The following is a 19,974-nucleotide window of genomic DNA, read 5'->3' as shown; positions in this document are numbered from 1 at the left end:
GCTGACAGCTCCTCGGTGAAGAATAGCCTATAGTGTCGAAACAAGAATCCCAATTCGGGGTGATTCTCCATTCGAATCACATTTTGAAGAGGGCGAGACCTGTGAACGGTTACTTATTTCCGCTTGCCAGTCTCCCGTTTCAGCCTTGGTGAAGTTTGTCCGGGTTGTGCATGATGGGTGATCTCGAGGAAGACTTTGCCAAGATCCTGTTGATGAAAGAGGAAAGGATTAAAGACATGGAAAAACGACTTGCTGAAAAGGAAGAAGAGATCCACGAGCTGAAGCGAAAGCTGCACAAATGCCAGTCGGTTTTGCCCAGCGCGCAGGTGATCGGACCGAGAACCAGGCGCGCACAGGGCATCTCCGCGGAACCGCAAGCCTACCGGACCTTCCAGGAGTTGAACAGTGAAGCTTTCAGGAAACACTCAAAGTCTGATAGGTAGGCTATCCTTACCGTACTAGTTCTACATTCATTATATCGTCATATGAATATATACGCGTAAATGTGACCAAATAACGAATGTTATGTGTGCGTACAGTAAATTGTCAATGAGCAGAACTCTTAGATCGATAGGTACTTTCATGTTTGAGGGATGCTGCATGTACGAGACAGGCAGTCTGGTTCTAATTGATTGGGTCCATCTTCCAACTCCCGTGTGCATTACACGGAGGAAGTGCACGGTGTAATCGGTTTGGTAGGAAGATGATTGCTGAGTCTAAACGCATTTCGGTGGATTATTAAATCATCATCAGGCTCTGTGCTTTTACGGTTTTGGTTTAGGGCAACTCTCATGCTCTTCACTATTCTTGAAAGTGGTAACTATCCATACAAGAGTATTCATATTGTGATTCAAGCCTTTAGGCCTAAACTGTCACCATGGTGATAAAAAAGTCGTTGGGGTGTGAAGAGTAATTTATTCATCTGAAACGTACTTAGACCAGCTGTAGCTACAGCAGAGGCCAGCACATCACCCAAAACCACCTCATACAAGTTGTCACCTGTGGACTCCAAGTAATTAGACCCTGAAATGGTGTAGTCTTCCTTTTCAACTGGTACTGCTGTGCTTGCATGATGCACATCAGAGAAGAATCTTGTTCCAGTCCTAAAGGCGACTTTAAAAGGCATCCAGAATCAGATCAGCCATCCACCCAACAATGTATGGTTTTAAACTTTATTTCAATAATAGATTCTTTACATAATACTTAATATTTGATAATGATTGAGAGTAAATCATATTTAACTGACAATTCCCTGTAAAATAATCCAGTATATCAATGTCCCGTCATACTTGTACAGTTTTCTTTATTAGTTACACTTATATTTTATTAATTTAGCAGATACTTTCATCCCAAGCAACATACACCTATTGCACTCATGCGTAGGTAATCAGACAGACAGACAGACAGACAGGGTTTAGGCCAGGTGTGTGTTTGATCTCCGACTCCCTACGGCCCCACTGGGTGGAGGCAAAAGGCTATCAGCCCCTGAGTGGGAGAGAGAAGTCATGATGAGTCTCAGCAGAGGAGCCTGGTGGCTTTACAACATCAAACGAAGAGGAGAGACGCTTCTGAATTAGTGATGGAGTGGAGCCATTAGTCAGTGATGCCTTCTGCTCTATGTGTTCTCTCTCTCTCTCTCTCTCTCTCTCTCTCTCTCTCTCTCTCTCTCTCTCTCTCTCTCTCTGTCTCTCTCTCTCTCTCTCTCTCTCTCTCTCTCTCTCTCTCTCTCTCTCTCTCTCTCTCTGTCTCTCGCTCTCTCACACACACACACACACACCACACACTAGATCTGTCCATCTGGGCCAGAATGCACTCACAGTTTTCTCTATCCACCTATAAGCGTCCAAATGCTGAATATGGAGCTCAACTGCAACAGATCACCACAAGGAGGCAGCACAACATTTCTGCAGTACCAGGAGGATCCAGAGAGGCGATGGTAGAGTTTCAGTAAAGGGACAGGGGCATGCTGCATACGATTTGTTATCCAAAGTTCAGATTTCTGCATGCGATCACAGATTTGGTGTTAGTGTTGTGTATGTTGTTGTAGTGTCCCGCTTCTCATCAGACATGTTTATGATGGAGGCACACTTGACAAGCTCAGATTTCATTCTGTTCTTCTGCAGAAACGACCGAACCTATCTTGACATAGTGTATATTATCAGTTGTTACACACACACACACACACTATCTCACACATACAGGCACCCACACTTACAATAAGTTACAGTGATAATAAGTCCACAATGAGGGTCTGTGGTTGGTGACGGAGCACAGATTAACAAGCATCAGGGGCCTTGCCCCCCCCCCCCTCCTCCTCCCCCTCCTCTTCCCCCCTAACCCTATACAGTATAATCAACAGGCTCCTTCAAAACCACTCCAACATGGGAAGTGTGTTATCTTGCGGCCCCGGACAAAGAGATGCGTGGTGTGTGGCTGTGCCTGGCTCTCAGCTCACATGCAGAACACACACTCCTCTCTCAATATTAGCATCGCTCCCCCCTCTGTCTGCCCTTCACACACACTTTGATGTTCACTGAGACCCACGTCTTGCAAATCCTCTCGGAGACACTTATCCGCGTAATGTATGCGCGTGCACACAAACAAACACACACACACACACACACACACACACACTTAAGGACACCCACAAATAGGCTACACGCTTAGTGACAGCAGCCACACATACGAACACCCTTCTCTTCTCCATCAGCTTAATTAGGGCCTCTGTACTCTTCACAAACATGATGAACCGAACACTGTGGATTCAAATGAAATTCAGTCCTGGTGTCTGCTTCTGTCAGTGAAGGTCTCCTCTCTGAACACCCCCACTGACAGCACTCTAAAGACCGCGAATATTGATCGGCCGGAGACGCAATCTACCTACTTGCCTTTGTATGACATGAAACGAGAAAGTTGTCACCTGCCACCCGCTGTTTCTGCAACGCATTACACATCCTATAGCGCCACCCTACTGAGTTTAGCGCTTGCCATGGCATTGCATGGCCAGATGAGGGCGCTGGAGACCCTCCGCCGGGCTCGCTGTCCTCAGGTGCCATCACAATACGGCAGTCCAACACAGACCAGGTTAAAGCCAACAGGTAGAGGAGACAACAGACAGTAAAACTGTAAGACAGTAAGACAACAGACCGGAACTCCATGGCTATTCCGATGTTATGGCCTGACTGATATGGATAAGGAGCAAGAGTTATTGGTGGTATTGATAATATAGTTGTGCTGGCATGGTGATGTGAGCTGGGGATCAGAAAGGGAGTGGTAAATCCAATACGCAGACGTTTTATGTTCATCTCAGATTATGGAAGGGATAATATATTAAATTGTATTCTACTCGGTACAAGCTACAGTCTTGTCTGGTTTGAGCTAGTAATCTGGATCATACCCCATTGACGTGTGTGTGTGTCAGGGTCTGCGTACGCGAGAGCGTTACCTATTTACCTCTGTGGGTGGTGAGGTTAGAGTCTCGAGGTGAGCATCTAACTTGTTCCACGCTCTTGGAGGGGTGCGCTGCGCGCGCGTAAACTCGATTTGGATATTGACGTATGAGGGCAGTAGAATGAATGCTGCGTGAAACTTCAGCTTGTTGCGAGAGCAATGGTTGGGATAACATTGTTTCGGCGTATCGGTCGACCTCTCATTGGAAAGTCTCGCTAGAGAGCTTCGCAGACTCGCGGCAAGCCTTGGGAAACCTGGATGATCTTGTGCATTTGTCTCGTGGTAGGGAACAAGGGAGGTTGCTTCACACATAGACACCGCTCGGATAATTTACAAAGTTAGTTCGAGCCGGGGTGAGTTGAGGACTGGAAACCATGGGCACTTTACGCGATCTCCAGTACGCGCTCCAGGAGAAGATAGAGGAGCTGCGACAACGAGACGCACTCATCGACGAACTGGAGCTGGAGTTGGATCAGAAGGACGAATTGATTCAGAAGCTTCAAAACGAACTGGATAAATACCGATCCGTTATCAAACCGGCGACGCAACAAGTCCACAAGCAGAGTATTCTAAGAGAACAGCACCGGACCAAGAGGCAGGCGATATCCGCGGAACCAACTGCCTTTGACATCCACGATCTCAGTCAAGTCACTCTGCCCTTCTACCCAAAGAGCCCCCAGTAGGTCTTAATATAAGCGTTTTATATGATTAGCTTAAACCCATGATTGTTGACACATTTACGAGCTACTTTGTACATTACAGCAGCTGGTACTGAACTAGTCGCATTGTTTACCGTTAAGCTTAACACATATGCAAAATAAACCCAAATAAGTGGTTTTCAATTCCCTGAAATTGAAAAGGAAATGGTTATCACCGCTGGGTTTATGACGTATTTGTTTCAGTTGCTGTGGTGGACGTCAAAATCAGATAATTTGTGAATTGGGCAGTGACATCATATCCTTTGGTTAAGACAGGCTAATGACAGCAAACTGCAGAAAACAGACTGCTCAATTCAGTATCACTGAGACTCTCCTTGTCTGATGGCCCTCATGTTGACACACTGAGAGGTGAAACCCAGTGTACACGTCACCCTCTCTTATAGAATGACACCAACGTTATCTATGCATACCTTTGCATTAAAACAGTGTTATTTTCTTCACATGCAAACTCAGAGATACAATCCACCAGCAGCCCCATCTCTGAAAGATACACTGAAGCTATTTGGTTATGTTTGAATAGGAATAGCCGGAACTTTTCATGTAGATGAAAGTCCTCTGATGACAATGGAACAATGCTGACTGGTGCTGTCTTCGGTTACTGTGCAGGTCAGCTGGGGAACGTCTAGACGTCTGTGTTGGTTCCTTGTGGTTCTGACCCATGAGCTGTCCCTGCTGTCAGTCAGTCTGGGGGACGTGCTCAATAATTCACTGGCTAGACTTCTCTTTAGAGGACACCAATGGGCTCTCTGGTTCAGCTGTTATAGTGTGTGTGTGTGTGTTGTTTTGGTGACGTGTGGAGTGCCTTCAGCTTTCTGTCCAAACATATGAATGGATGTCACCCCATTAATTTCCTGTGAGTCTTCTCTGCTTGCTGTAGGGGTAATATCAGTGAGTTGTCTGTGCTAGTACTGTGTGCTTGTAATTCCATCTCTCCATTCTCTTGACTGGGATTCAATTGAACCTGCCATGTGCTACTCGCGATGTTTTTTGGCTATCTTGTTGTTATGATCAGTGACCTATGCACTTTGTAAAGCTCTCTCTTGGAAGTCGCTTTGGATAAAAGCGTCTGCTAAATGAATAAATGTAAATGTACTCAGACACAATAATTATGACTCAGGTTAAATATTATTTATGTTGGCAACCCTTTAACCTTCCCCTCCCACCCCTCTCACTAACATACACACACGCACGCACACACTCACACACACACACACGGTCTAAATAAGACTAAAGTAGCCTCCATTGACTCAGCCTTCCTAGAAGCCAATCACACAACATCATCCTCCAGCCTGTTTAATTGGCCACACAGCAGGAATCTGCCACACAGCACAAACATATTCTAGCTTAAACCTTCTTGGCTTCCATTCGACAACACCATGGCCCCTTGCTGCCCAGTGTCTAACAAAGGCTTGTTCAGTGTGCGGTAACACGACATTGGTTGTCATCCCAGCCACGCCCACGCCCATGCCCACGCTCACGCCCACGTGGAGCGAGCTGACTTTGTTTTACAACTCAGGCCGCCGCTCGCCTCACCACCGCTATTTCTGACACTGCGTGGGATGTAAACGATAATCACAGTGTTGGCTGCGTCCCCCTGGAAGCTATGCTGAGGCCCTGGGGGGCCAGCAGACAGATCTGCTCCAGTATTACCACACTTTAGATTCATTAGTTGAGTTTTGTTTGTGGGCAGATAAGTCAGTGAGACTGGGCTGTTTTTGTTTTTCCAAAAAGAGACATTGTGTCAGTGACTGCAGTGTTCGCAGTGTGTGTTGCCGAGACTACAGCGTTCACAGCATGTGTTACCATTACTACAGTGTACACAGCACGTGTTACCATGACTACCGTATTGGTTGCATGCTACAGTGTCCCTGTCAGCCTGTCCAGTCGCATTAGCATCTCATTTGGTTATTGGGGGGGGGGTAACAGTTTACATTGTGTTCTGACACTGAAGCAAAGCTAGACAAAGCTAACATTTAGCTTATTAAAATAGCTCCACATGATGGGAGCTTGTTGATTGTCACCAATGCTTGATTTGCATAGATTTGACTGGCTTATAAACTCATCTATGGGCTTGAATACGTTTGTCAAAATGTGACACTTTGTAAGGTGTTAAACAGTTAAATAGCTAGTGAGGTCTAATGGGTCTAAGGCCCCCTTTAGGAATGTCCCCTTATCACCGAGCCAGCATACCTTCTCCTTTTAAGGGAACCTTTCTCTGTTATCCCTGCTTTCCACTGCTTGAGGGACACGTTTCTGAGAGACGCAGGAAATGAACAATGAGCAGGGAGGGAGGCGAGGTATGCTGACCAGTGCCTCTACGGGGGGTCGGCTTCACAGAGGACTTTAAGCACAGACTCTACACACACACACACACACACAGCTCTGCCAGCCCTGTCATGTCCACTGCCTGTCTGATGTACTCATCACTCCATCTGGTGGGACCGTGGTCGGTGCCTCCATCCTGGCCTGCCAGCCTCATTACTGTAGAGCTCACTCACCAACCATAAAGGTCGACTTGACCACATCCCCCCTGGCTTCCCTTGTCTCTCTCTGTTCATTTTCACCCCTTTGTTGCCCCTTCCCTCTTTGATTGTGTTCCTCTGTCCTTTTCCAGACTCACCCCTTTTCTTCCCCTCCTTCGCTCAATCCTTCCATTTATCCCTCATGCTTGCACTCCAAATAGCCCCCTGGTCCCACTCTTCAAAGGACCTTTCTGGCTGGTCACCAAGGGGTCTGCTACCACCTGGAGACGTCTCTGTGTGTGTGTGTGTAGGTGTGCCAGAGAGTGCCCCTGCGTGTGTGTGTGTGTGTGTATGTCAACATGTGTGCACGTATGACTGTCTATGTGTGTACATGTGTGTGTATGTCAACGTGAGTGCCCTCTTACTTCCTCCCTGCATAGTCTGTGTGTCTGTAAGCCACTGTGTGAAACAGTGTGCGTTGCATGCTCTATTCCCACATGTGTGTGTGTGTGTGTGTATGTGCGTGTGTTTGAGTGTGTGTGTATGTGTGTGTGTTTGTGTGTGTGTGTGTAGGTGTGTATGTGTGTGTGAGTGTGTGTAGATGTGTGTGTGTCTGTGTGTGTCTTCTGACTGCAGACACCACCTGGAGTGCAGCCTTCCAAGGGGAATAGAACTAATGGTGTTCTTCTGTTGAGCTCTTGCTCTGAAGTGTCTCTCTCCACCTGTTGGTGACTCACTCTGGGCCCGACGACAGGATTTAACTGGCTGAATCGACCCTCTGAGGGACAGCTAAGACACAGTATATCACTTACAATTAGACCCAGATAATGAGTTGTTTATTGAATGTATGGTCAACTGGACAGACTGGGTAGATAAAAGGTGGGGCAGTGAATTATAGGGTTGGTTCTCTCAATGGACAATCCATTGTACTTGTCCATTGATATCATTATAGTTTAGATTAGCCTGGGGAGTTGAAGTGGAGGTGGCAAATATTACGTTTATATTTTTAAATTGTATTCATGTAGCAGACAGTTTGATCCAAAGCAATGTAGAACATACAGCAGAAGATCGAGGAGCAGAAGTGCACAGATCTCCTTTATCAATATCTGTTGTATTAGCGGATATTATTGGGTGAAAATATCCTCCATGGTTTATCCACAATCTAGAGCTCTGGGTACAGTGACATTAAAATCAGTTCTTTCAGTCTGAAAGCATATACACATTTTATGAAGGCAGGTGGCTGAGCGGTTAGGGAATCGGGCTAGTAATCAGAAAGTCGCCGGTTCGATTCCAGGCCGTGTCAAATGATGTTGTGTCCTTGGGAAAGGCACTTCACCCTACTTGCCTCGGGGGAATGTCCCTGTACTTACTGTAAGTCGCTCTGGATAAGAGCGTCTGCTAAATGACTAAATGTAATATCACAATAGTTTTTTTCTGTTCTTTGACAGGTTGTTAATGGCTGTTCCAGTAATATGGATAGACCCCAAGTCTTCCTGTCAAAATGTCTTAATTTAGTCCATTCTTAAATGTCACAGGCTGTCAACCTGGCACATATCCTATTATGAATACGGTTCTCAAGAATGGAAATGAAGGAATGATTCATTTGTAGTTATGCGTGGTTTGGTTTCAATCTCTCATTCACAGCTAGCTTTCTGTACTGAGGTGGAAAGAGACCGACTGACAGAAAGAGAGAGGAGAGTGAGACAGTGGAAGAAAGGAGATCATGTGTGCAAAAGAGAGATTGAGAAAGTAAAAGTGACAGAGAGACAGAGAGAGAGAGACATAGAGAGAGAGAGACAGAGAGGGGGGGAGATGGTGTCAGAAATATTAATCTTTACCAAGCATTGCACAGTCAGTCGGTGAACAAGTTAAGAAAGCTTTATTGCTTGCGGCCGCAAGGAGACAAAACATCACACGCCATTGTGTTACAACGTTTGTCCGCTAGCATGTTGTGCTAGCAACCTATTTAAACAGAACTGCTCTTGACAGTTATTGGCTAAAACAAAGGCATGCATATGTCCCATGGCTTTTCCTTCATTGGCTCCCTTGCATAGACCTGGCGCGTGTGCGTGCGTGTTTGCATCATCAATCCTAGTTGAATCTCTGGTTCTGGTGTCGTAAAAGCTCAACCCCCCAAACATCCTGTCAGCCTAAGTCTGTAACAAATGCTCACCCTTCCCCCAGGTCAAGATAAGGGCCCAGTATGTTTACATAAGCCCAGAGTTAATTCAGGGGTATCCTCTCCTTGCACACAAAGCTAAACACAGTATCATTCTTATACAGGATAAAGACTTACATCTTTAACTTTTCTGACAGATGGAGAGACCATACTGGACTGTATCTTTTTGTTGAGATTAAACTGAATTCAATGTGAATTGAAATATTTTATACTGGGCTCATATTTCTGCATTTCCAGCAGCCTGTAATTACAAAGTAGTCAATGGAGAATGATATGGTTCTGTCATCGCCTTACCAGAGTTGTCACTGCGTGCTCCACAATCTTAGAAAACATAAAACCAGATTATTTTTAAACTGAGTCCTATGAGAATTGTCTTTATTTAAAGAAGAGAAGCCTAGCAGGGTAAAAGGAACCCTTTTATCAAAACAAAGGTTCTAGCTACAACTGCTTCCCCACACAACAATTTCCTCCAAACAGAAAATTGTTGACAATATGTGAGGAACTTTCATCCCAAGGCAGAATAGTCCTTATCTCCTAACTCAACACCCTGCTCCAAAGGCATAGTCATTGTCTTACGGTGGGGAAAACAAAATACAGAATCACAAAGTGGAGGAAAAAACAAAATTTCTAACTCATAACCTTTCTTTTCTATTGAGTTTTGTAGCTTTGGGGAAGAAAAGTGTTTCCGCTCAGTGAGAATCACTAAGGTGGCGGATGGTATTGAGCTAATTTCGACGCTCCTCTGAAGGCCTGATCCATCTCTCTCCTAGCACTGCGGGGACCTGCTTTGGCCTGAGAACACCCAGGTTTCCAGACCACTAGGTTCTAACTCGGAGGGTTCCGAGTGCTCTTCAGTGTTCTATTTCCGTAGTTACCCCCACCCCCACCCCCCCCCCCCCACCCCCCCGCAGAGGGGTGTTAACTTGAGGCTGAAGGGGACTGACAGAGGTTGGATAGCTGCAGCATTCAAGTGCAGCCTTGGGCTCAGAGTTAATGCTGCGTAGCGGGGTATCTCAGCTTGGCATCCGCCCGTCTCTCTCTGTCTCCTCGGGGTTTGGCCTCTCTTAGCAGCGTAGCCAGGGTCAGCAGGGGGCCCAATCTCAAACCATTACTCGAACAAACCCAATCACAGGGAACCAGGCTGTGTGTGTGTAAGCGTTGCTCTGTAGAAACAGGGTCAATGGGATGATTGTGATGGTGAAGCCTCAGCTCTTGTTCTTATCTTCTCAGTGAATGAGACGACCTGGGCCGGGTCATTTTAGCATGTCATCGCGACCCAGGAGGGATGGAGAGATCTCCCAGTGAAATGACAAAATGATGGAGGGATACATAGGTGTCATCATCCCCTGAGGACTGCCCTTCACTCCCTCAACTAGCAGGACAAGGGCTGGGATTAGATTACATGTATTCTCTCTTCTTTGGGCAGGTACTCCTAGTACAGGACCTAGTACAGGACTCTCTCTCTCTCTCTCTCTCTCTCTCTCTCTCTCTCTCTCTCTCTCTCTCTCTCTCTCTATCTCTTTCTCTGTTCTCTATTCCTGCTTTCTTTCTTTCATAGTACATCAATCTTCCTCTCTCCCCCCCACACTCTCTCTCTGCCCCCCCTCCTCCCTCCTGCCTCCTCTCCTGTCATTGAAGAGCATGTTAGTTCTAAGTAGTTGAACAGAATCCTATCTGGGACGCTTGTGAAGCTACAGATTAAATGGCGTGTCTGTGAAGGGAGTCTGTCACAACAGGCGTCCAGCTGTCAGAGAGCCAGGTAGATGGAGCTTGCTCATGTGAACGGTGGTGTCGGCAAATTGTTTTGACTTAAACTTTTTGGAGAGTTTAGGGTGTGTGGGATGAAAGTATGAAAGTTTCAGAGTTGTGAACTGTTCTGTTTGAATTCAAAGTTAAGACTTTCTTCTCACGCTTACGCCTTCACAGTGGGCCTACGTCGGAAACAATATCCGTTGACTGCTAAATGTTGTTTATACAGTATAAAGTATTTGTCAAACCTTCTCATCATCCTCCCTGTCCTCTTATGCACTTGTTGAATAAACATCTCATCTCCTCTCGTCTCTTCTCCTTTCCTTTCTTCAGATCCAAGGCCTTGATCAAGGAGGCCATCCTGGACAATGACTTCATGAAGAACCTGGAGATGTCCCAGATCCAGGAGATAGTGGATTGCATGTACCCGGTGGAGTACGGCAAGGACAGCTGCATCATCAAGGAGGGGGACGTGGGCTCATTGGTCTACGTCATGGAAGGTGAGAACAACAGGCAGCAGGAGGGTATATGATCGATTCATCGTGTTTAAAAGGGAATGTGTACAATTGATTAATCGTGTTTAACAGGAGGGTATGCGGTCGATTTATCATGTTTTACAGGAGGGTATACAATTGATGAATCCTGTTTACAGGATACTGAATACAATTTGTATTATAATTGAAACATTTGAGAGTCATCGTGCGCTCAGAAGCAGTACTCTACGGACTCTCCCTCAGGATGTTTAGACAACCGTCTGTGGTTCCAGAACCTCCTGGTGTTTCGTCAATGTTGACCTGGTCCTCAGAGGTCAGAGTCCAATGAGGCGCACTTGAGAATACCATTTTGGCTCTCTCCTGTCCTCTTCTGTGTTCTCTTCTCTTTTCTTCTCTTCTCTCCTCTTCTCTCCTCCCTGCTCTGTTCTCCAATTTAAGAGAGAGATCGTTCTGAATATAAACATGTATTAGGTCAGGGACATAGAAGAATGTGTTGATATGTCTGAAAACCCTTTGAAGAGTGTGTTATCTGTCATAGGGTCATCCCGTAGTGGGGATAGGTGTGTGTGAGAGGGGTGTGGAGTGTGTGTGGAGTGGTGTGTTTGAGGGATATTTCACCTTGTGCTTGAAGAGGTGCATTTGGAGATGGACAATTACAAAAATTACCCAGCATGCTCAAAACAGCTCCATGACAAGTAGTTAGCATTAGCGCTTCAGGTGAGTGGACCCGCTTTCCAGCGATATACTTTAGCTAGACCGCTCACGTAACAAAACAGAGCACTAAATCTATAAGTACACAAACAGAGAGCTAGGTTTTATTTTGCATTTGGCCTGTGGTGAATCTCGACTGAAAATGAATTCCCTCCTGACAGGTAATAACCACAGTCATCAGTGCCCACGGAGCAGTCAGAACAGAGGGAGGTTCTGTTCATTGTGAGGTAATAATAGGTTGAACAGCAGGGTATCTATCGAGGCGAGACGTCGGCTGTCAGGGAACACAAAATGGGTCAAGCTAAAATAAACACGGCGGTTTCAATCAGCGCCACCCCGCCAATGCCAGCCTGTGGGGCACCACTTTCTAGAAGTTAGTTTTTAGTGTAGTTAGTAATGCATGTGTGTGTGTGTGTGTGTGTGTGCATATGTGTGTGCATGTGCGTTTGTATATGTGTGCAGTATGTGCATGTGTGCGTGCGTGTGTGTGTGTGTGTTCATGTCTGTATTCTTGTCAAATGTATTTTTCCAGTCGATGATAATACAAATGCCTGTTGTCATCGGTCAGTTAACTATCCTAAGTGTGCTGTTATCTGAACAGTGTGTGTGTGCCAGAAATATAAAGAGGATAATAGTGGTGGCTAATAGCCTTCCTTGTGCCCTGTAAATGTGAGAGAGACATCCTGCTATTCCCTCCACATGGGAAGTCACTAGCCTAAACAACCTCATTTACATACTGTACACACTGCACGTATGTGTGTGTTTGTGTGTGTGTGTGTGTGTGTTTGTTTGTCCCAATTCTCATTCTCTTCTGATACTTTATTGAGAGGTCCATGTTGCTAATGACGCTGATGTGGATGCTGGTTGGCTGGCTGAACGCTCAGCCTGTTAGTAATCACTTAGCCTGACGCTGCTATGCTCATGCATGGAGAGATCAGGGCCAGCCAATGAACATTAGGCATCACACACTTACACACGCACACGCACACACACACACACACTTGTGGAATTGACATTCCTCACTATTACGGATGGAATACCAAAACTCCATTCTGTCCTCTGTGTGTGTGTGTGTGTGTGTCTCAGAAATTGAAATCCGCTGTGCTTGTGTCTGTCCTCCAGATTTACTGTCAGACACACCCAGGAAGAGGAAGCCATTCATCCTTAAAGAGAGCAGTGATCATGATTGACTGTGATGAGGACTGCTATATTTGACACTTCTGCGTTGCCTGTTACTTTTTTGGTGTGTATTTGTGTATGTTTTTCTGCATGTGTGTGTGTGTGTGCCTTTCTTACTTTGTGAGTGTGTGTGTGTGGGGGGGATATTTATGTGTGTGTGTGTGTGAAGGAAGGTTTCTTTCGGTTTGTCTGTGTGTGTGTGTGTGTTTGTGATATTTAAATTGGATGAAACTGTGGAACTCATTAATTCTGTTTTTGGAAAGGCCCAGATGTAGCGGATATGTGCTGTGCTGACTTAAAGCCAAAATGTAGCAGCCCCTTAACCATCAGAAAACAAGATGCTAAACTGTCTCCGGTTGCATAGCAACCTTACCGATGCTCAAGCTTGGCTTCGGCTTTTTATTTACATTCACATGAATATACAAATCGGTTAGGATCTGGGAACTGCCTTGTGGCTCCTATATACCTCCTATATAAATATTAACAGCTGCTCATGTAAACATCAACACAAGCCTTTACAGCTGTGCTGTATGTGAGAGACATTGAGGTCTCTGTCCTGTTGACATGATTGCTGTGGTTTTAGACCCATGTGATGTCTTGGGGAGAACATGCCTTCCTGCCCAGGTGGGGGCTGGGAGATGTAGTTCAGGTGAGCCAACAGCCCATGCAACCTCCGATGCAAGTGATCTATGAAGAGCAACGCAAGCTCTTTGGGATGTGGACGGGAAACTCTGGGCCTGTCTGAGAAGTAAATGATGGGTGTGTGTTCGCATGTGTGTGCTTGTGTGCGTGCGAGTATAAATATTCATTCCGGGAGTTGACTCACATGTCCGTCAAGTTCGTAAGTCTGAAACCCGATAGACGGATTCATTCGGTGTCAACAAGCTTCCACGGCTTCATTCACACACGCTCTCTCTCTCTCTCTCTCTCTCTCTCTCTCTCTCTCTCTCTCTCTCTCTCTCTCTCTCTCTCTCTCTCTCTCTCTCTCTCTCTCTCTCTCTCTCTCTCTGTCAGTTGGTAGCAGTGTGCCATAGCTGGTCTCAGAAGTCTACACTTTGTCCTCAGAGAGAAGTATGTGGGACCCAGACAGTTTAGTTGGTAATGATGAGTTCTGAGCCGTGAGATGAATTCATAATATCACTTATTCTTACTAGAATAATAATATTGGGGTGACAGTGTGTTTTTAATTGAGAATTTAGATCTGTGCAGATTGTTAAACGAACCCCAAAGTTACTTTGCATCAAAGTGGAGGGCTCTTGTGAACTCAGTCACACAGACTGTAAGGGTACAAAGCACATTTCTGGTATTCAAAAACTTTCTGTTTGTACCTCGCCCACCTCCCAAACACCTCAGCCTACACACACCCACAAACAAATAGACACACTTATGCCAACAAGATGGGATTCTTCCAAAGATACGCTAATCGTATCTCCCTTAACCGCTACTGGAAGAACAACCACAACCCGTTTAATTCCAGGTCTCCTCCCACACAGAATAAATGGTCAGTAATCAGCATTGACAATTCAAATGTTCCTCTAATACGTTCCATGCACTTCCATGCTCAGAGAGCAATAATTCACCATTTATGTGCAAATGGACCCCGTCAGTCTCCCTGTTCGGGAGGAATAGAAGAGAGGAAGAGAAGAATAGAAAGGAGAGGGGAAGGAAATGATTTCAATGAAAAGGAGAATTGGGACGTGAATAGCTGTTCCGTGCCCGGTAGATGCGCTCCTTTCGTCTCTTCAACATTAGCATGCCAAGGACGGGTTCATTTAGACCTTAGCGTATTCATGGCTGTTTTCAACACACAGGTTGTACCACTCAACATTTGCATTAGAACGTAATTTGTTTTCTAGCACCTCATGATATCTCCAGAGAGAAAGGGTGATAAAGATAGAACGAAAGAGGGAGGTGTGTCTGTATGAGACTGAGAGAGAGCGAGAGATAAGGAGAGAGAGAGGGATGGAAAGAGAGAGAGAGAAAAGGTAGAGAGCTAGAGATAACTAGAGAGAGAGGGATGGAGAGATGAAGGAAGAGACAGAAAAATAGAGATATATATGTATCTCCCTTTTGCTCTCTCTCTCCCTTATTCTGTCTACCTATCTTTCTCCTTCAATCTCTTTTCCTATCTATCTCTCTCCCTCTTTCTCCCTCGCTCTTTACTCTCTCTCCCTATCTCTCTCTTTCTCTGTCTCTCTGTAGCTGTGCACAGAGCTGTACGCATGGAAAGGCTATCATAAAAAGACTTCAACTGGATGAGAGATTTTGTAAGCATCTAAATCGTGAATGCACCGATACACGACAGTGTTTTGGAGGCTAAGCGTGACGGACAGGATGTCATCTTCCCTAAAGTGCCACAGATCCACCACTGTAGCCCGCCGAACCAGTGTTGGGCGTCTTCAGCGGTGGAGCCTTACCAGATCTAGTCGAAGCATGTTACAACCCAGACACCCAACCACTGTCACAGCTAAACTCCTGGCAAGTCGGGAACCAAGCAATATTTCTATCTTAACTACCAGAAAAGATTTAGTGCTTGGTGTTTAGAGTGCTTGGGGAGTGCTTGTTTTATGATGAAGGGTTTTTGTTGCAAGGGGTCAGCCCACTTCTTTTACAGTTAGGTCGTAACTGTCAGTTCCCTAGAGGCTAAACAAATGCTCTGTGGTTACTTTCAAGTGTTTCTTTCAACTGTGATGCAAATCAAACGTACTTTTTATAACTTTCAACTGTGACAAAAATCAAACAAACTTCAGTTACTTTCACTTGAGACCCAAATAAAATGCACCTCTACTGAAATAATGTTCCACTGTGATACAAATATCTCTGTGTGTGTCTCTCTCTCTCTTTATATACAATCATACCACTCTCTCCGGTCTCTTAAGTGTCAATTAGGAGAACCTTACCACATGTGGATTTCACTTACACAGAGGCCTGACTCATACACAAGCACACAGACATACAGACACACACACACACACACACACACACACACACACACACACACACACACACACACACACACACACACACACACACACACACACACACACACACACACACACACACACACACACACACACACACACTCACTGTCATGATTGGATACCTGCACACTCCAACTGTGTCATCATTTGGGCTATCAGACCATTTACTAGCCCACTTCAGCTCTGATAGAGAGAGCCCTTCACCTTTGACTACTGTCAATTAACTGACCACACCATACCATACCATTATCCTAACCTGTGGATGCAAAACAGAGCGAGAGAGAGAAAGAGAGAGAGTAGAGAGAGAGATACTGTCGGAAGACGAGAAAGGAAGCCACAGAGTGAGAGAGCATTAGAGGAGGAGATATGGGGCATTGTTGCTAAGCTACATTAGATTTGCGTCATGCAACTCTTAGGCACATCTGGGCTTGACTGGTTAGCTTCCATGCCTGCCCCCAAGGGTTTGAAATGAACGCATTTTATTGTCACATCAAGCATGTTAGTCTGTTTTTATACTAATGTTAATATCAGTCATCAATGGCCAGCTTGTGAGATAAGCACAGTCATTTAAGATCATTATTCATTTTAGGTAGGCTGTTTATTGAAGACGCCGTGTAAAATATTCCCTCTGCTTCACTAATTATTTTCACACTAACCTGTAAGCCCGCAGAGCTTGCGTGGGAGTGCGTGTGAGAGAGGGAGAGACACCAAACCAGTTCAGCTCTCCATCCATTAGGGAGTGCATGTGTTTGCGGGGCCTAATGAGCCTCTCTAGGCTCAGTATTAAAGGTGTAATGATACACACACTCTTTGCTCTTTTGGGGTGTGTGTGTGTGTGTGTGAGAGTATTTTCTGTGTGTGCATGCATGTGTGTGTATGTGCGTATGGTGCTGTGTATGCAAACAGGCTATAGAGAAGAGATGACGTGGTACGAAATGCTAACTGTAGATTACATAATTCAAACTACCCCAAATTGCCCTTCTGTAGATATTCCATTCTTATGGTGTAAACGTTTGTCCTCCTTGAGGGTTTAGGTTGGTTGAGGGGCAGTTTTATGGGCATATGTGAAGCCCTCTGTGACATGCTTGCGTGTAAAAAGGGCTATACAAATAAATTTGATTTGATTTGTCCCACGGCTTGTTCAGAGAAATGGAAAAGAGAGTGTGGCTCTTTCTCCCCTCCTCCTTTGGCTTCAGGAACAGCAGGGGCGCTTCATCCGTGGATTTAAAGGTGCCCGGGAAAGGAGCAGAGAGAGGAGGAGAGAAGGAGGGAAAGAGAGGAGGAGAGGAGGGGGGCACAAGAGCCATAGAGGGGAAGTGATTGAGGGAAAGGGCCTGGGAAATTGATCTCATTGTTGTCTCTGGTGTGGGCAAACATTCCATTGTGAGAAATCTGGATTCCACCCTGTCACAACGTCTTAGCCCGTCTCGCTCTCCTCTTCATCTTCTCTCTCTCTCTCTCTCTCTCTCTCTCTCTCTCTCTCTCTCTCTCTCTCTCGCTCTCTCTCTCTCTCTCTCTCTCTCTCTCTCTCTCTCTCTCTTTCTGTGATACTGATTGTTTTTTCTTTAATACAGTAATCCAGTAAACATATCTGACAGACTTGGCTGAACAGGCAGAGGAGAGGACCGTGACATTTGGAATGGCTGACATTTGAACAGGTGGCAAATAAGACCATCATTAGCAGGTAGGGCAGCCATGCAGGAGCCTAAGCCCAAAAGCACACAAGCCTAAAGGCTGCTCATTTTCACGCCATTCGTTTATGATACTGCATTCTTTAGTAGGTATAAGTATAAGCCCTCAATGAAACCTACATTTGCTGCATTATCAGAATACTACATCAATAGATCTGTTGAGAAGCATGTTGAAGGAAGTCCTGGTCATGTGATAAAAACTCAGGCTATACCAGGTTGCCGACATCATTGCAGTTCCACATATCCCAGTTTTTGACAACTGTGCCAGATTTCTTGGCCTGAAAACTGAGAAATGACGGTAGGTTGGTTGAAGCTCTGTAGATGTAGGACATCGGAGGACAACAGTGTAATATAGCACAGGAAGATAAGATTAGGAGCTGCACCTGTTTTCCATAGAGGGACCATGTAACAGAGCTCTATTCAAATGATTGAGGAAGGCAGCAGGATGACCTAGCTAACAGTGTACTGTTCCTAGCTGGTGAGAATGAGAAGTAGAGAACCCCAGCCTCAACCAGGACTCAGCTCTAACCTCAACCCCAGCCTCAACCCATACCTCAGCTCCAGCCTCAGCCCCAGCCTCAACCCAGCACTCAGCTCCAGCCTCAGCCCCAGCCTCAACCCAGAACTCAGCTCCAGCCTCAACCCCAGCCTCAACCCAGAACTCAGCTCCAGCCTCAGCCCCAGCCTCAACCCAGCACTCAGCTGCAGCCTCAACCCCGGCCTCAACCCAGACCTCAGCCCTATAGGCCCAGCCTCAACCCCAGCCTCAACCCAGACCTCAGCCCTAGGTAGGTTGTTGTGAGTGCATCGATCCTGAGCACTCTCCAGAAGAATCCACAAAAAAACACCAGCAGGCTGAAGCCAAGGTGTGTCTGTGGGGATCCCGAGCCTGGTCAGTACACACACAGACAGAGAGAGAGAGAGAGAGAGAGAGACAGAGAGAGAGAGAGAGAGAGAGAGAGAGAGAGAGAGAGAGAGAGAGAGAGAGAGAGAGAGAGAGAGAGAGAGAGAGAGAGAGAGAGAGAGAGAGAGAGTGAAGAGGGGGTGGGGGGCACGTGAAGAGCAGTCAGCATGCACGGTGTGTTAGTAGGGTGTGAAAACAACCCAGAGAGCTGACACTGCTGTGGGAATGTTTTTGGGTCACGCACCTCTAAATGCTTTTAGCGTGTGGCTGTGCTCTTACCGGGGGTGTGGTGCTGTTGTAGCGAGCCTGCTGGGAGTCAGATGCTGACTGGCTGGCCCCCTGAGGTTGTGATTGCCCCAGGACAGCACAGAGAAACACACTCAAAGCCTGACTCACACCCGATCCATGCCCCTTGCTTTCGCAGCTGAATCAGACAGCTAAGAGAACAGCTGGTTATGTGAGTGTGTGGGCCAAACTGGAAACGGGCAAAACAACAATCGCTTTGTTGGCAGTTGGAAGTATGAACGGTCAACTGTGACTCCGAATCAGCATACAGTCATGAAAGGTGTTCAGGAAATGACACCTCTCAACTTGCCTGTTCCCGCTAGACTTTCCTGCTTTCCAAATGATTCTCCACTTGTGAGTTTATTTTCAGACTGACTGAACCAGAGTGAATGGCCCATCCTGTTCTCTCCTCTTTGTATCTGCCCTTTTCTGTTTTTCTCTTCTCCTATCCATCGTGTCCATCAGTGCCCAGCAGGATATTAGACAATTACAAACATGCCTGGTCATGCCCAGTCACCCACTTCCTGTCAGGAAACGCGCACGATGTATGACAGGAAGTGGACGCCGTGGACCACGATGCACCGCTGTGAAAGGCGGTGCGGTCCAATTGTCGAGGAGATAAACAGGGTTCCCATCGTCGCCCCCCCCCCCCTCTTCATCCCCTGTTCATATTCCTGCTGTGGCTCCCGTCAGATAAAAGCTGTCAGCTCGCATGACAGAGATGTAATAAACGTGTAGGGGAGGAAGGAGGGACAGAAGAGGGTGGAGGTAAAGAGATAATGCTCTTCTCCTCTCTCACCACCATTCTCTGCCTCTCTCCCTCCCTCTCTCTTGTTTTTTTCTCCCTCTCTCTCTCTCCCTCTCTCTCTCTTTTCACTCTCCCTGTCGCGTTCCGTGCAGACTATTACTTTGTGGCGGTCGGCGGTGTTAAGGGAGGCCGTCTCCTGTTCCTTCAGCTTGTTTTCAGGTGTGGCAGGGCGTAAAGTGAGAGGCCTGAACCCTTCCTCATAGATTTCTAGAAGAATTTTTTTTTCATACAGGGTTTTCGACTGGGGCCGAGAGGAATGGTGTGTTGAAATGGGGTCGGGTTCATTTGGATCTCTCTCAGACTCAATATCGTACCGGTCTCCTCTTTACCTTTTTAAACGTTTTTTACATGATTTGGTCTGA

The 19,974-nt window shown here is 46.2% G+C and overlaps 1 protein-coding gene across 1 annotated transcript in view; it reads left to right on the top strand.

The window, feature by feature from the left end:
- Positions 1 to 3,824: 3,824 nt before the first annotated feature.
- The window catches only part of LOC136950729 (cGMP-dependent protein kinase 1-like), a 21,708-nt gene continuing 5,558 nt past the window's right edge, over positions 3,825 to 19,974 (top strand). Inside the window, exons 1-4 of the mRNA XM_067245174.1 lie at positions 3,825 to 4,129; positions 10,893 to 11,059; positions 18,239 to 18,403; positions 18,821 to 18,834. Coding sequence (XP_067101275.1) covers positions 3,825 to 4,129; positions 10,893 to 11,059; positions 18,239 to 18,403; positions 18,821 to 18,834 — 651 coding nt within the window. The remainder of the gene's footprint in view (positions 4,130 to 10,892; positions 11,060 to 18,238; positions 18,404 to 18,820; positions 18,835 to 19,974) is intronic.

This window comes from Osmerus mordax, chromosome 10 (assembly GCF_038355195.1).
Source record: "Osmerus mordax isolate fOsmMor3 chromosome 10, fOsmMor3.pri, whole genome shotgun sequence".
In the NCBI taxonomy this organism is placed as follows: domain Eukaryota; kingdom Metazoa; phylum Chordata; class Actinopteri; order Osmeriformes; family Osmeridae; genus Osmerus; species Osmerus mordax.
The sequence above is the reverse complement of the archived record's forward strand: the minus strand, read 5'-3'. Positions and strand labels throughout refer to the sequence as shown.